The sequence below is a fragment of the Bubalus kerabau genome, chromosome 1 (genome assembly GCF_029407905.1).
Source record: "Bubalus kerabau isolate K-KA32 ecotype Philippines breed swamp buffalo chromosome 1, PCC_UOA_SB_1v2, whole genome shotgun sequence".
Lineage (NCBI taxonomy): Eukaryota > Metazoa > Chordata > Mammalia > Artiodactyla > Bovidae > Bubalus > Bubalus kerabau.
Window position 1 is genome coordinate 15,966,784 of NC_073624.1, and position 17,260 is coordinate 15,984,043.

The window sequence follows — 17,260 nt, forward strand, 5'->3', positions numbered from 1 at the left end:
GGTGGTTGTAACAGACTGAGCACAGGTTGACTCCATCTGTGCCCCACCAGGATCAGGGCTCTGGCCTCCTCCTCCCCAGCCTCCCACAACAGCATCATCACTCAGAAAAACCAGTCCCTCCAGGGCAGAGCTTTAATTTGGAAGATTTTAGTGTATTTACAGAAGTCCCTGCGATTCACGGGGTCGCAAAGAGCCGGACGCGACTGAGCGACTGAACTGAACTGAACTGAACAGCTCCCTTTGGAGGCCCCATTGTTCTGTGCTCCCCCGCTGCCTGGGGACAGTTCAGCTGGTCCAGGCAGGGGGACAAAGTTTCTATTAGTGTACAGAGTGGATGAGTGGATGTGCAGAGTGGATACAAAGATGACTTATCTACTGCGAAACCGGCTCAGGGATCGACGTAGGGTCCCCAAGTCGCCTTGCTGGGTTCTCCAAGTCCAAAAAACAGGCAATAAGGCAGGGCGCCCCTCATCTTCGCAACCACTGCCTTGGGCTCCGGGCATTCTCGGCCTCTCTCACGAGTACACACACTCCACATCACACAGACGCACATACAGAGACACAAACACACGCACTGCACGCAGACGCGCACTGCACGCAGACACACACTCAGGCAGCCGAGAAAAGCTATGTACACTGAGTAGCACCAGGTCAGTGGCTGCCAGATCGTGCCTGCTCCTCCAAGACTTCCTCTCCAGAAAAAAAAAAAACAGGAGGTCCACAGGGCATCTCGCAGATCCTTCCGGGCTGCCTGGCGCAGGAAGGAAGCAGCCGTCTGCAGGGCGGGGCGGCCCGCAGTCGGAGGGGCGGGGCTTCACCGGAGAAGGCGGGGCTCGGACGCGAGGCGGGCGGCGCCGCCCAGCGCCTCCTCTATGTTTTCCAGGCAACCCAGCAGGTCCATGTCCCTCAGCACTCGGCCTAGCAGCTCCAGCGTGGCCTCGCGGCGCGGCGTGCTCCGCCGCCAGGCCGCCAACATGCTGTACTGCGCCTCGCGCAGGTGGCGCCCGTTCTCCAGCTCCAGCCGCTCGATCTCGTGCTCGCTCAGTCCCAGCCTCCGCACCAACTCCTTCCATCGCGACGGGGGCACGCCGTCCACCACCGCGTACAGGGTCGCGGGGTCGGCTGCGGGGAGGCAGCGCAGTGAGCCTGGAGCGGCGGCCCTCCGGCCTGGCCCGGCACCGCGCTTGCAACTCAGGGCGCCCCGCCCACCCGCCTCCCCGGCGGGGCCGGTGTTCCCAGAGAGGATGAATGAGGAACTCACCATCCGCGAGCTGATCGGGGGCGCTGGGGGCGCTGGCTTCCCACTTCTGGACTGGGGTGCAGAGGTGGGTGGAGGCCGAAGGCCCCGGGGTGCAGAGGTGGGTGGAGGCCGGAGGCCCCGGGGTACAGAGGTGGGTGGAGGCCGGAGGCCCCGGGGTACAGAGGTGGGTGGAGGCCGGAGACCCCGGGAGGATGGGGCCAGCCTTTAGATGGGGCGGGGCCATCTCGCTGGAGGGAGATGCGACGGCTCCGAAGTTGGACCGGTCACAGGGGATGTAAGGGGGAATGGAGACAGGACCGGAACTTGGGGTGGAGTTGAAGCAGATGGTAGTGGTGGGGTTGAAGCCTGGGGCCGGGACCAGGAGTTCTGGCTCCCCCTGAGGAAGGGACGGCACAGCATTAGCGCAAGAGGATAAACAGCTCCATAGCCCCAGTTCTTCTGGATTATGGATGGGAGCCGGGCTAGAGGGAATCAGGGGAGACCTAGGGCGAGGGGTTGATTCTGGGTGCTTTGGGTGTTACAAGGTAGTAGTGGACAGTTAGGGAAGCCTGGGGGTCATTCCCCGGTATCATCTTACCTCTTTTACCAGAGTCGACTGCCCGCAAACTGAGAAAAAAAGAAACAGAGCGTCACAAATTTCACTTCCTCTCTCAGCCCTAGTGCCCATCGCAGGACTGGTGGTGGGCCCTTGTGGTGACACGCTTCAGGGCCTATATGACCCCAGGGACGAAAGAATCACTGATGCAGTACGAGATCTCACCAGCCATCCTGTACCAGCTCGGGCCAGCGGGGTCCTTGGCAGGGAACTAAGAGGATACCCTTAATCTCCCTCCGTGCCTGTGCACCCCACCCTCCCTTATCCCTTTGTCCTCCCAAAGTCCCCACTCACTGATGGAGTAGAGCTTGGGCTTCCACCGCTGGTAGCGACATGCTAAGACGACAGAGGCGAAGGATGCCAGGCAAAGCCCGAAGACAATCACCAGGGGTAACAGTACTGTAGTGCCTGGAGACAGAGCAGAAGGTGGTCAGAGGTGAGGGCAGGACCAGATGGATGGGGGCAGGGGCAAGACCAGGAAAGGGCCCCTGGGCTTGGTTGGGCATTAGGATAGTTCTCCTCACCTGGGTCCTGAGAGTCTTTACCAGTTGAAGGTCGGGTTGGACATAACTTCTCGCACTCCTTGTTCTTACAACTAAAAGAAGAGACAGTGCTGGTGAGTAGGGGCCCCCCATTAAGAGGAATATAGGAGGGAAAAAATAGAAAGACCCATACAGATTGTTGGAAAGTCTGCCCTTTACAAATATTTAGCTATCTTGCGATAGAATGGAAATTAGTCCTATCTTGGCAACTGATGCAGTGGAAGGAAAAAAAAATTAGCTGATCCCAGAATCATTTCATTTTAGAGTTGGATTTGATCTTGAAGAGGCTGTGTAGAGAAAGAGTTAAAAGCAGTCAGTGTGTGCGTGCTCATCACATCTGACTGTTTGTGACCTCGTGGACTGTAGCCCCCCAGGCTCCTCTGTCCGTGGGATTTCCAAGGCAAGAATACTAGAGTGGGTTGCCATTTCCTTCTCCAGGGGATCTTCCTGACCCAGGATTGAATGAGTGTCTCCTATGTCTTCTGCATTGGCAGGTGAATTCTTTACCACCGAGCCACCTGTCAGAGTCAGAGTCACCAGACTGGTTGTGTGACTACAGGCACATCACTTCACCTGTAAGCCTCGGTTTTCTCATCAGTAAAACAGGGATCCTACTTGGACTAAGGATTAAGTAAAATAATTATGCCTGACATGTAGTAAACACTTATACATGCTGTCATTGAACTGTTTTTGTTGTTGTTGTTGTTTGTTTTTAAATATTTGGCTTCACTGAGTCTTAGTTGCAGCATGTGGGATCTCGTTCCATGATCAAGGAACCCAGACTCCCTGTATTGGGAGAGAAGAATCTTAGCCACTGGACCACCAGGGAAGTCCTTTGAATTATTTTATCATTGTTTTACTGATGAGAATCCAGTGGCAGAGAGATGCAAGAACGCTTTCTCTAGATGACACTGCTGATGCCAGCACCTGACTTGGAGAGGGGGTCCAGCACACGTGTGAACCATTAAAAAACACATCTTGCTGGGGGAAGCCAGAGAACACTAGAACAATTTCCCATGTTGGGAGCTGGCATCAGGCAGCACGGAAGGATGAGAACTACATCAAGGGTTTTGGAAGGAACTTGAGGAGGTGAGTTCTCCGCAGGAATCTGCAAACAAGGAGAGCTGATTTTGCCCATTTCACAAGCTCACACGGAGAACCACGTGGAAAGGGTGTAAAAGTGATTTTAAGAAAAAGAGACTAGTGGGAAAAAGAAACTAATTTCTCATCAGGCACTTTGTAGTTATGTTTTGTGGTTCTTACAACTTTGCCAACCTGATGTCATTATCTTTACTTTAAAGGTAAAGAAGAACTAAGGCTCAGAGATGTTAAGTCACTGGCTCAAGCTCACACAGCCAATACAGTGGCTAGCCTGAGGTTTAAACCCAGGGCAATTGAACTTTAGAGCCCTCAGAGTTTCCTCTTTGGAAGCAAGTGTGCAAAGCAAGAAGTGAGAAGGTGTAGTCAAAAGGACTGGGAAAGAAAGACCATGCTGTATCAAACCTAAGATCAACAATCAAAGGCATCATTTACATCTTACACACAGCTGTCACCTGTGCCATCAACTGTTGTAAGATGCAGTCTCATTTCAGAGATGTAAGCGTGTATTCCTAGAATCAATAGCAGAGTCTGTTGCCCAAGAATCTGAATGTCTTCAGAAAAAGATCTGAATGTCTAAAAGGAACTGCAAGTCCTTGAGGGTATGAGCCTCTATTCCTCAAAGACTTCATAAGATTTCTGAACATGTTGGGGGCAGGGAAGACTGGCTGGTATCTCGACATGAAGTGTCTCCCATACCAAACAGCCAGTAGCGGGCTTCCCTTGTGGTCCAGTGGTTAAGAATCTGCCTGCCAATGCAGGAGACACGGATTTGATCCCTGGGTCAGGAAGATCCCACATGCCTCAAGGCAGCTATAGCTGTGCGCCACAATGACTGAGCCCCGGCTCTCAGAACTGCAACTCTAGCCCATGTGCCACAACTACGGAAGCTCGAGTGCCCTAGAGCCTGTGCTCTGCGACAAGAGAAGCCACCACAATGAGAAGGCCGTGCACCAAAACTAGAGGGTAGCCCCTGCTCTCCTCAATGAGAGAAAGCCCTCTCGCAGCCAATAAATAAATAAAAATTTACAAAAAAAAAAGCATCCCGTGGGAGCAAAAGCACCCCCTAGAACCTCTCCATCCTCCCACCCCAATCCAGTGCTCAGCAGCTGGCGGAAGGACTCACTCATGACAGGAGATGCACTTGGCGCCTTTTAGAAAGAAGCCCATATGGCAGTGGCAGATGGTGTCCTGTCTCTCCTGGCCTGTGGGGAGACAAGCAGCACAGCTGAGAGAGGACGCCCCTCACCCTGAGGGCAAGGGGGAGGGCTAGAAGGGGCAGGGGTACAGCAAGGTGGAGACCCTCCTCTGGAGACGGAGATGGGGCGAGGAGTGGGGTTGGGAGAGCCATGCTTACAGGGGATATTCACTGTGCCATTGGGACAGAGGCTGCAGTTCAGACACCGGAAGCCAGTTTCACCCCAGTATTCCCGGTACTGGTTCTTCCTGCAGCCACACACAGTGTCCCGGTCCACTACACAAGGCGAAATCTCCACCTGGAACATTTCTGGTGAGGGGAGGAGATGGGGTATGAGCCCCCATGGTCCTCATCTGGTGTGTCTCTCTGTGTAACGCGCACTCACAGCCATGCACTCAGTCACTTGTGTACGAACATCCCTGCTCACCCCCAGCAGCACACACCCGTCCCCTCCCCTAGAAACAGACTGCACACCCCTCCGAACACCCACCTGACCCAGTCTGTTCAGAGCCCTGCGCCCTCCTGAGACTCACCGTCCCGGCACCTGGAGCAGCTCAGGCATCGTCTGAGATGGTTCTCCAAGGCAGTGTAGGTGCCAGGAGCACACACCCTGCAGTCCGTGTCTCGCCCTGGACCCGGACAGTCATTGTACAGATAGGTACCTGTGATTCAGGGGTTGGAATTAGGCTGCAGCCAGGAGCTCAGGGGAGGAGCTCCAGGCCTGGGAAGATAGCCTGGGCACCTCCCAAAGTCCCTAGGAGAGGAAAGGAGGGAGAAAGCCCCAGACCAGGAGAGGCAACCAAGCCAGGTTCTAGAACATCTGGAAAATGCAAAGGAAGAAGCAGGGCCTCCTGACTGAGGAGTTCCACGGGGATCTTTCTCTTACCTTTGTGGCACTTGGTGCAGCAAATGGTGCTATTTTGCGGGTGGTTATATTTTCCTTGGGGACAGGAACTCTCTCTCTTCTCCAGGTCCCCGGGGTGAGGGACCAGCCCATGAACCCCTGCGGGGTACACATCTGCCAACAGAGCTGGAAGCACCTGGGGAGGAGTCAGATGGAGAAGGACCTTCAGGAAAGGAAGGATGGGGATCATAGAGGTAGCAAGTCTAAAGCCTTCTCAAATCTTCTCCCTGGGACACCCCCACCTACACTCCGCCTGGGCTGTCGGCACTGTGCCAATCGCCATTGTTCTCTCGTTTTCCCATCCTTTTCCCTCCAACTCAAGGCTGGAAGATCCCAGGTGCGGCTTGTACTTTATCCTTGTTTCCCCAAACCAGCTCTCAGGACTGGACCAGGGCAGGTGTTCAGTTGAGGGGTTGAGGACAGGCCTTTCTTTCCTTCCAATGAGCAGCCCTAAAGGTTGAGGTGGCATTTCTCCATCTGGGTGCTGTGTTCACCGTGTATTCACTTTGTGAACATTCACAGAGGCGAACCTATAGGGTTGTGCCCTTTCCTGTATTACATTGTCATATCCGACTCTTGGTGACCCCATGGACTGTAGCCCACCAGGCTCCTCTGCCCATGGGATTCTCCAGGCAAGAATACTGGAGTGGGTTGCCATTTCCTCCTCCAGGGGATTTTCCCAACCCAGGGATCAAACCCAAGTCTTCTATGTCTACTGCACTGGCAGGCGGATTCTTTACCGCTGAGCCACCAGGGAAGCCCTGTTAAACTTTGAGAGCAACAGGCTAATCAGAGCCCAGAGACCCCAGCTGGGACAGGAGGGCTTGGCAGCCCAGAGCAGGTAAGGTATAAGCAGGTCACACCCCAGTCCCCCGCTGGGTGTCGCTGCAGCAGTTAGAAGCCCCAGCGCCAGCCAGAGGAAGCTATACTCAGAAACCCAGCTGCAACCCTGTAGGGCGCCTCCCCTACCCAGGGGCAGCACCCTTCCCTAGCCACCCCAGCCCCGTGCCACAGCCCCTGACAACAGGCCTGGGGCTTCCAGGGCAACAGGAAGAGTTTGGGGATGTTTATGGGAAGGGCTTCCCAATCCTGTATGTGCAGTTCCTTTCCCGAAGAAGGCCTCATAGCATCTAAGGTCACGGGACCTTGGAACTACATTCCAGGCGGCTGGAAGCAGAGCCAACCTGCAGAGACAGCATCAGGAAAAAGAATGGGGGCGGGGGTCCAGGTCTGGGCCAGGGTTTGAGGGGGTGGGGGTACAGCTTTCCAGGGACGGTGGGTTGATGAGGAAATGAGCTTCCCAAGAAGGAGGGAAAGAGGCTCTCTCAGGCCACATGCCTCGTGCTGCAATCCCCAGCAACTTGGGGGTTAACTCAGATCCGGGAAAGGGAAATCTTTTCCCAGCAGCTCCGCCCAGTGACTCAGGCCAGAGGGAGGGAGGGAATCCAGGGGAGGGAGAGGGGACCCGTCGCTTCCCCCGGCTCCTCAAGGGTCATGAGTCAGCTGAAAGGCTGATGGGACCAGGACCCCGCACGCAATCTGGACCCCATCTGATTCCCTCCTCCTGGGGGCCAGGCTCTATCCCCACGCAGCGTCCCTCTTCCTCCCCCCCTCCTTCAAACAGCCAGGCCATGGGTCTCAATCCCTCTTGGCCCACTTTTTTGGGAAATGGCTCCCTATCCCATTCCATCCCAAAGGGAAGTCTCCAGTGACCTCGGGCTTCCCCCTCTCAGGTCACTACCCGCCCCTCCCGCTCCCGGAGGGCCACTCAGCTCCTTCCCACCCCTCAGCATCCTTCCTTTAGACTTAGCCTCACCCAGACCCCTCCTCCTCCCAGCTCTGCCTGTCCCCCTACAACGAGGGCCCCTGACCTGCCCTAGCTCCAGAAGGGAGCGCCCTATGTCCAGAAGGGAGCGAACCAAGGCTGCCCTCCCAGCTGAGTTCACTGCCTTCCCACAGCTCAGCTGGTTCTGGCCAGCTGGGTTGGGCTTGGGGACCTCCCTGGGGTCCTTGAACAATCCTTAGGAAACAAGGCCAGTTCTGAGGCTCTTCAGCCCCTCCCGCAAGCCCACAGGCTGCACAAGAAAAACTCCAGAGCCCTGAATGCCCAGTTCCATGAGGGAGGGAGCAAGTAAGCAGGGATGGAAGACAACCAGCACCATGTCCCCAGGGGGGCCCCCCTAGTCCCCACCCGCACCCCCAGCCAGCCCACTTGGAACCTAGGAGCCAGGGCCTCAGGTCCCCCCACTAGTGGGCACCATCCCTTGGCACCGAGCACATCTTTAGCCACTGCATCTTGCAGTGTGTGTTGTGCTAAGTTGCTTCAGTCTTGTCTGACTCTTTGAGACCTGCCAGGCTCCTCTGTCCATGGGACTCTCCAGCAAGAATACTGGAGTGGGTTGCCATGCCCTCCTGCAGAGGATTGTCCGGACCCAGGGATTGAACCCGCATTTCTTATGTCTCCTGCATTGGCAGGCTTGCAGTAAAACAGTAGAAACAGAGGGTGAGCTTTGAGCGCCCAGACCCCAGTCAACCTGAGTGTCTGTGGCCTGGAGCAGGGCAAAGGCAGGAAGCTGGGGTGCCTGTGGAGAGACAGTTGAGGAGGTGGCCCAGCACCCCTCCAACTCCCCCACAACTTCCGCCTGGGGAGGCTTTTAAGTGCGACTTCCTGCGCTGGGCCTGCATGCGGGTGGAAGAGCTGACAGCAGAGCGAGACCCTGTGGTCTCGCTCTGACCAGCCGCCTCACTCTCCGTCCCCCATTCACTTGTTCATTAAAGTGCGTTTTGTTCATTTGATGTCAAAATCTTTGGGGAGCTTAAGACAGCTTCTCCTCCAAGGCTCTGCTGAGGCCCGGCCTCCCTCCCCTGAAGCCCCCCATCAGCGAGGCTTCCCCCCTTCCAGCATATCCCATGCAAACCCCACCCTGTGAACTTTAAAACCATGAATTTATTATATCTATTTTGGGCTCTTACCATAACAAAACAGCTTTGGGTGACTAGATAACAATCTCCCCAAGTAGACCATAAACTATGCGATGAGAGATCTGAAAGTGTTTTGGTCAGAGATACTGTCTAATCCCCCGCACACAGAACTATAGGGGCAAAATAAATGTGGTTTGATTGATTGATTTCATGACTCTCTCTCTTCCACTCCAGTAAAAGCCAGTGATAACCAAAGTGGGAAGATGGGAGTCAGTGCTGGGCTGTAGGAATATATTTATCTCCAGGGGAAAACTCCTCCCTCCTTCCCACACAGTCGCACAGCCACTTGCACAGTCTCACAGGAGATGCTGGCAAGCCTTCCTCTCCTTTTGAGCATCCCTGGTGAGTGAAGGCAGCGCTTACAGATAAGAGTCTGAACATTTCTGCCTGAACACGAGGCTGATAAGGGTGTGAGAACCTCTGCTTGAGCCTGTCAGATACGCACTTCACTTGGCGAATTCCCAGACCTTCTACATGCCCCCAAACAAAACCCATCGACCTCCTGATCCAGACAGATATCACAACATCAACTTGTCTTGGCCACCCTTCTCTCCTCAGGGTCACCATCCCTCCCATGCCACAATCCAGGTCCGTAGTCCATCTTGCCAGACCGCCTCGGTCATCTCTCAGCCCTCTCCATGGGATGCCTCACTCCCAGATTGTTGCCACTGTCTTCTCGCCTATTCCCTGCTCCAGTCCAGCCTACACCCTTGCTTATCTGCATTCAAGCTTCAACTTGCACCCACAGGTGTAGGAATCTTTCTCGCCTGACCCTGAACATCATTTCCATAGGTCACTCCTTCCTTCCCTGAATGAGAACTTGAAGAGGTACCTGCTACTATTCTGGACACATTCCTGGACACAGCGGACCTGAGAGAATCATTTATGAAGAAATGAATGAATGAACGGAATTCCTCTACCAGGGATCACAGTCAAGATTCTCTCTCCGTCCCTTCCCCTACTTCCTTCAATTTTCCTTCACTTTTTCTTTTTTTTTCTTTTTACTATTTATTTTTATTTATTTATTTTGCTGTGCAGGGTCTTAGTTGTGGTATGTGGGATCTAGTTCCCCAACCAGGGATCAAACCCAGGGCGGCAGCATCGACAGCTCAAGAGTCTTAGCCTCTGGACCACCAGGGGAGCCCCTCTCACTTTTTTTGTACCTCAACAGAGTCTTACCCCTAACAGTCAAGACACTGAGCTTCTTGCCACCACCAGCCTCCAACACACAACCCCATTGTTCTGTTCCTCCAGGCCGTGTGTACGAAGTCGCTTCATCGTGTCTGACTCTTTGCGACCCCATGAACTGTGGCCCACCAGGCTCCTCTGTCCATGGGATTTTCCAGGCAAGAATACTGGAGCGGGTTGCCATTTCCTCTTCCTCCAGGAGATCTTCCCAACCCAGGGAACGAGACTGTGTCTCTTGTGTCTCTTGCACTGGCAGGCAGGTTCTTTATCACTAGCGTCACCAGGGAAGCCCAAACTCTCCCTCAGACCAGTATCCCTTTTTTCAGCCTCCTGCTTGTCTGTGACTTCAAATCTCAGCTCCAAAACCCAATTCCCAGGAGGCGTTCCCTCCCTCATTCCATCCTTTATTCACTCAACAAACCGGGGAGGAGCACCTTTGAGGTGCAGGTCCCATAGGAATGCCAGGGAAGATGAGATGAAGACACAAAACACTTCTTAGTTAGGTCAGAGATGGGTGACTGGGGAGGGAGCTGGGCACTGATCCGCAGACAGGACAGCACTCACCCCCCTCCTGGTTCTGCCTCCCATTGGTGTTCCAGGGCACCACATCACGCTATTAAAATCATTTTTTTTTTTTCTGTAAGCTGTCTTGGCTACAAGATTGTAAGCTCTTTGGGTGCAGCAAGATCTTGTGTGCTCCGTCACAGTGTCTCCTGCATTCTTCCCACCTCCACTACCCTCTCCCCCCTCACACACACAGTATTCCCTGCACTGCTCATTGACTGGCCCAGGGAAGCCTTACCCAGCACCGCACGCCTCCTTTGTCCCCTCCAGTTCCAGGCTAAGCTTGTTCCCTTAGCTGTCACACCCCAACCTGGGCTGGATCAGCCGCAACCCCAGGCACCTGACACCTTTCTTTATCTTTCCAGGCCCCCTGTATCTCTATTTTCCAAATGCAGAAGCCACTGAGCAATAACCACCACTACTGGCTTCCCTGGTGGCTCAGAAAGTAAAGAATCTGCATGCAATGCAGGAGACCCGGGTTCCATCCCTGGATCACAAAGATCCCCTGGAGAAGGCAATGGCTACCCACTCCAGAATTCCTGCCTGGGAAATTCCATGGACAGAAAAGCCTGGCGGGCTACAGTCCATGGGGTCACAAAGAGCTGGACATGACTAAGCAACACACACACACACACACACTATTACTACTAACAATAGAAAAGCTCTCATTAATATAGAGTGCTTTCCATTTGCCATACTCTGTTCCTCCACTAGATCAGAAATCCCGTGAAGGCAAAGACTATGTTCACTACCAGCACCTAAAACAGTATCCAGCACCAAGCAGGCATAAAGGAATGAAATACCTGATCTATATCCATCTATGTCATCTTTGAAATGACACTATGCGGCAGAAACTAAGACAAACTGTAAAGCAATTATACCCCAATAATAAAATAAAATTAAATACAAAACAAACCAAAACAACGACATTATGAGGTGGTGACTATTCTGTCTATCTTAGAGATAAAGAAGCAAGACGTAGAGGGTTACGTAACCCATTCAAGTCCAGACAGCTAGTACCTGAGGGAGACAGGACTGGATCGGGTGGTTTGCCCCAGGAGAGAAGAGGAGTCAGGAAGGCTGCAGAGGGAAATGGGGGGAGCCTGTGAGAACAGCCAGGAAAGAAGGGAAAGGTGGGCTTGGGGGTGTGGAAGAATGGACGAAGGAGATGGGGGGGCGGGGGGGGGTGCTTCGTGAGGAACTAGTGTCGGGAAAGGTGGACCAGAGCAGAGAAGAGGGAGGAACCGGAGAGAAAGGTTCAAAAAGGAGGCTCCGAGGAGTCTGACTTGTGGGGAGACTTGACAGAAAAGAAGGAATGATTAGGGCGCACAGCAGGAGATGCTGGCGGGAGGAGGGTGAGGGGAGAAGAGGTTGGGGGAGTCAAAGTGGGGAGTGGCGACTGGGCAGAGGAAGAGTGAACCAGGAGAAAGTGGCCAACGCAGTCCCCCGAACTAGGCAGAGGCGAGGGGCTGGGTCTCTGCCCCCAAACCACTGCGGGGTCAGGGGGGGTGGTGTCAAGGATACACTGAAAGAAGGCTGAGGCAAGAGAAAGGGACATTTTCCAGTGACGAAAACAAGTGTCTACCAACTTCCCCAAACTGAGCTGTGGAAGAAGAAAGCAAGTGATCTGTTGCTGGGGTCGGGGGAGGGGGCCGGGGGACAGGCCCTGGGGTTCTGCGGCCTTGGAGGGGGGTCAGTCCGACAGCCAGAGGCCACAGACCAAGGGTGAAGGGTGTCCCCCAGGGGGCCGGGAGGCCTGGGCCTGGGGAGGCCGCAGGATCTCCAGCCCCTATGTAGTTACCCACTCCCTTCCCAAACGCCCCCAACATAGCATCCCAAGCCCACCGCCCCCAGCCCAGGGCCTCTCCTGGACTCAGTTTCCCCACTTCACGAACGCTTCCAGCCCCTGCTTTGCATTCTCAGCCCTGCGCCCAGATAGCCTCGCCTCTCCGCGGCCCAACACAACGACGTGCCGGGCAGAACCATCCGGACTCTGAGAGGACCCACCTTCTTTTTCCCATTGCTTTCGATTTCCTAACAAACTGCCTCTCCTTACCCAGTGGGCACCTGCCACCACATTCCCAGCCTGCCCAGGCCTGGGTCCATTTCCCTCCTGGCCTTTCAAGCTTGTCCCCAGCTCTGGGCCGCGGGTGAGTGGGGCAGTGTGTGAGGGCAGGCCCGCGCAGGCCTGAGGCCGGGCCAGGCCCTCCACCCTTCCCAGCCCCAGGCGCCCCTCGCCCGCCTGCCCACTCCTCTGGGCCCCTCCCCGTCTCACCAGTGGCAGCAGCAGACCAGGCACGGTGGGGAGGCCCATGTCCGGCCAGCTGTGGCCTCTCAATCCCCCATCAGGGCTGCGGCAGTGGCGGCCCGCCACAGTGGCAGCAACACAGTCCTTGCGTGTGCCCAGTGGAGCCCGGGCCTCGGGTCGGGGAGTGGAGGGTTGAGACTGGGGCGGGGACACAGCCCAACCCGGAGGACCTCAAACCCGGAAGGCCAGCCCTGCGGCCCCTAGCCGGGAGAACTCCGAGAAAACTTGAGCTGAGAGGAGGTGGGAGGGGAAAGGAGAGAGGCAGATGGGGTATTGCAACTTAGGACAGGAAGAGCCTGGGGTGGAGGCGGGAGGAGGCGGGAGGAAGGGGGGGGCCCAAGGTCCCTTAACCCTTTGTAGTCAGACAGAGGCAGGGCTCCGGGATCCAGCGGCCACGTGCCAGGGCCTAACCACGCCCCCCCCCCAAAAAAACACCCAGGTGCGCCCCTGCCGGCCCTCTGCCTCCTCTCCCACAACACCGGGCCTGTTCCAAGTGAACAGAAGGAGAAAGACAGGGCTTTGGAGTCAGATTCGCTGGGTTCCAGCTCAGAACTCTCTGCTTTTTTAGCTGGGTGGTCTTCTGTGGTCCGGTCTGCGTAATGAAGAGACCCTCTCTCACGCTGTCGCAGTCAGGTAAGTGATGCCAGACTTGATCCCAGTCCTCAGGGCTCTTCCCCTTTTCCCAGGGATCTCCAATGACATCCTAATGTCTCACTTTCTTGGGAATGTACACCTGCAATTCAAACCTCAGAGTAAAGCTTAACCCTGATTGGGGATCCGGACCTGCCCCACTCCCCAACCCACCAGGTCTCATTCAATCTGTGCTGGGCAGGACCCCCAACTGCTGTTTCTGGCTGAACTTCCCAGAAGACCTCGGTCACAAAATGAGAGCCACAGTGCCTGGCCCAGCTTCCATGGGGAAGGTGACATCATGAGGCTTAATGGAATTACAGCTCACTCCATCAGGTATTGCTAGAATGTTCCTAGTGCCCTTTTCCCAAGTATTCCGATACATCGATCCAAACTGCCCTCAAAGATAATCTATTACAGCCCCCCCCCTTGTTGTTGTTTTTTTAATTGATTTTTAATTGAAGGACAATTGCTTTACAATATTGTGTTGGTTTCTGCCATACATCAATATGCATCAGCCATAAATATGCATATGTCCCCTCCCTCTTGAACCTCCCTCCCACCTCCCACCCCTTTAGGTTGTTACAGAGCCCTGGTTTGAGTTCCCTGAGTCATACAGCAAATTCCCACTGGCGGTCTATTTTACATATGGCAGTGTGTATGTGTCCATGCTTTGAGGCCCAGAGACGTGCAGGTCATGTGCCCTTCTGGGCCAGCCCAGCCCGCAGACTCCTGACTTGGGACCAAGGGCCCTGTTATGTTGCAATAGATAATCGCCACTTCTCTCTCAGTCCTTTTGAGTCAGTCAGACTCCACCCTCGACTCTTAGGATGTTTTATCCCATGCCCATCCGTGCAGGACGTCTCCCAGATGAATCCCACAGCAGAGTACAACATTCACCCAAATGCTTTCTGGATGCGATGAGCATCCCCAAGACTCAATCCAGGCCCCGAGTTCTCCAGCTGCTGAGACTGCTAGAAATACAAGGAGAACAGACAGGAGTGAGGAGGGCCTAGGGTTTTGTGACTTGGCATTGGAGCTCCTCACCTACTGATCTCTTGATCCACCAGCTAATCCTCAACCCTGGAATCCACGCTCTCTGGCCCTTCCTGGCCTCCCCTCTGTGATCCCAGGTAGGTGTGAATGGAGCCTCGATGCCCCTACTTCCGGCTGACTTCACTCCACCCCATCCTCCAGCTTCTGAGATACTAGAGGGTTAAAGCTGGACCCACAGAGGGTGAGGATCACCTCTACCATCACCCAGGGAGGCTCCAAGTGCAGCATGAGTGGACCCAAAGCAGAGCTCTTAAAGAAGCCGAGTCATTGAAATACAGTGCAAAAGTCAGCCCAGTTTCCAGTGTGAAGACACTAAGAGACACCTCATGTTAAAAATGGGAAGCTTGCTGGTACCCCTCACACCGCATGCATGGATGATAAATGACGTAAAGTGTTTAGCAAGGGTTTGACATATACTAAGCATTCAATCAGTGGTTGTTGCGGTTGTTCAGTTGCTAAGTCATGTCCTACTCTGTGACCCCATGAACTGCAGCATGCCAGGCTTCCTTGTCCTTCACCATCTCCTGGAGTTTGAGCAAACTCATGTCCATTGAGTTGGTGATGCCATCCAACCATCTCATTCTCTGTCACCCCCTTCTCTCCTGCTCTCAATCTCTCCCAGCATCCAAAGTACTGGAGCTTCAGCTTCAGCATCAGTCCTTCCAATGAATATTCAGGGTTGATTTCCTTTAGGATCAGTCAGTGGTAGCAATGTGGTTTATTCATTTATTTGGCTATGGCTTTCAGCATGTAGGATCCTAGTTCCCTGACCAGGGGTTGAACCCACACTCTTGCTTTGAAAGCGCAGAGTCTTAACCACTGGACAGCTTGGGAATTCCCCAGTGATAATTATGTTAATATTTTGTATTAACACTAACAACTTTAATGTTCTGTTTTTTTCTCTTCTTCTTTTAAATTTTTTATTGAAATATGGTTGATTTACAATGTTGTGTTAGTTTTCGGTGTCAGTGTCCTATTTTTAATGTTCCAAGAAATTTTTAATAGTCTGTTCCAACTGCCAATGCCATTGCACATAGCCTGGCACAAAAGGAGAATTTCTTTCATTGTTTAGGATGAATGCCTATTTACGCAGCAAGCTTAAAGCCTTGAGAAACATAGTATTCAACTGTTCAATAAAATTCTGTTTAAAAAAGATGGTGAGAGGTGGGTAGATCTAGGAATATGAACAGCTAATTAGTCTTGTGGAAGAGGTGAGAACACAAGCATAAGCCCTCCCGGGAAGAAGGAGTCATGGTGAGGGAGAGACGGAGAAACAGAGGAGGGGCAGGGGACTTCTCTGGGGCCCAGTGATTAAGAATCTGCCTTCCAATGCATGGGTTTGGTCCCTGGTCAGGGAACTAAGATCCCATAGGCCACGGGACAACTAAGCCCTTGTACTCCAGCTACTGAGCCTCCACAGCTCAACTAGAGAGCCTGTGTGCCATAACTAAGACCCCACGCAACAAAAACTAAATAAACAAATATTAAAAAAAAAAAAAAAGGAGAGGGGGCAAACTAAGATTGGCCATTAGGGCTTGTGGAGCAAAGGATGAAGGGAAAGGAGCTTCAGATAACAGAGTCCCCTCTCTCCATAACATGTCACATACCCCACAGTAGCACAGAGTCATCAAAAGGACACTGGACTCCCAGTCGGGGTGACGTGGATCCCAGCGCCAGCCCAGTCATGCCAACCCCATGTGTCACAGGGAGACCTGGTTCTGTATTAATCATGAACTTGAACAAGTCACTTCACCTGATAAGCTCCATAAGGAAAATGAGACAGCGTGAACTCTGTCTCCTCTACCTGTCTGATCAACCTGAGACCTAGAAAGGAGGAAACAGACAGCACCCCTCTCCTGCATGTGCTCATTCTGGATAACTGCTCATATGATGCACATGTGTTGATCACTACCCATTTCAATGAACACTAGAGAGACTTCCCTGCTGGTCCAGTGGTTAAGACTCTGTGCTCCCAATGCAAGAGGCATGGGGTTTGATCCCTGGTTGGAGAACCAAGATCCCACATGTCGCACAGCGCGGTCAAAACATAAAAAATAAACACTCTAGAAAAATGTATGCCCCGTGTTACTGGTACCTGCCCTAGTCCCCTCCCACATTTGCATGTTAAATCACTTCAGTCTTATCAGATTCTTTTCTACCCTGTGGACTGTAGCCCACAAAGCTTCTCTGTCCATGGGATTCTCCAGGCAAGAATACTGGAGCGGGTTGCCATTTCCTCCTCCTGAAGACCTTCCCAATCCAGGGATCAAACCTGAGTCTCCTGTGTCTCCTGCATTGGCAGGTGGGTTCTTTACCACTAGCGCCACCTGGGAAGCCCCCATAATTGGCATGTTTGCTTTTAAAATCAACTTTATCTTGAATCATCATGTCAGATGAATACATTAACATCAGTTTTTATTGAATTTGTGACGCTTTGAAGAATGGTCAGGATGTTCACGTGTGTGGGGGGAGGGGATGTTGGTGAAGAAGGAAATAAACTATTTTTTAAGTTAAAAAAAACCCCAAAAGTTAGTGTGCAGGAGTAACACACCGATGGAAGGGAGAATGAAAGACCCTTAGGTGGACCTGCTTTTTTGGCAGGAGAAACTCCGGAGGACTGGGGGCGGCAGGGGAAGGATGGGGAGGAGGGGCTGCCTTCTGTCATCCTTAAAAGCTCCAGCTTTGTCTGACAGGCCCCGCCCACTGAGTCAGGGGAGAGGGAGCCAGGGCGGGCTGGGGCCAAAGAGCACAGGAGCAGGCTGAACCTGAGGGTTCAGAGAAGAAACTGTTGTGACACCAGCACTTTCCCCTCATCACTGTGAGTCTAGGAAAGGGAAGTCCAGAGTCATCGCATCATTTCCTGCTCACGACCTTTACCTTGCCCCTCCCTCTGCCATCTCCCCCTCTTTCCCAAGATTCTCGTGGCTCCTCAGG

At 53.5% G+C, this 17,260-nt stretch overlaps 1 protein-coding gene and 1 long non-coding RNA gene across 2 annotated transcripts; one reads left to right on the plus strand and one right to left on the minus strand.

The window, feature by feature from the left end:
- Window positions 1–145: 145 nt before the first annotated feature.
- TNFRSF1A (TNF receptor superfamily member 1A) lies at window positions 146–12,911 on the minus strand. Its single transcript, XM_055568931.1, has 10 exons — window positions 12,608–12,911; window positions 5,581–5,734; window positions 5,228–5,356; window positions 4,854–5,003; window positions 4,623–4,701; window positions 2,381–2,451; window positions 2,151–2,264; window positions 1,839–1,867; window positions 1,262–1,637; window positions 146–1,122 (listed from the first exon to the last, which is right to left on the minus strand). Exons 1-10 carry the CDS (start codon window positions 12,644–12,646, stop codon window positions 815–817), a joined length of 1,449 nt encoding a protein of 482 aa, XP_055424906.1. The 5' UTR covers window positions 12,647–12,911; the 3' UTR covers window positions 146–814.
- Window positions 12,912–13,157: 246 nt separating this feature from the next.
- On the plus strand, window positions 13,158–16,663 carry LOC129641345 (uncharacterized). Its single transcript, XR_008709309.1, has 4 exons — window positions 13,158–13,273; window positions 13,448–13,606; window positions 14,341–14,403; window positions 16,500–16,663. It is a non-coding gene; the product is annotated as an uncharacterized LOC129641345 (long non-coding RNA).
- The last annotated feature ends 597 nt before the right edge of the window (window positions 16,664–17,260 follow it).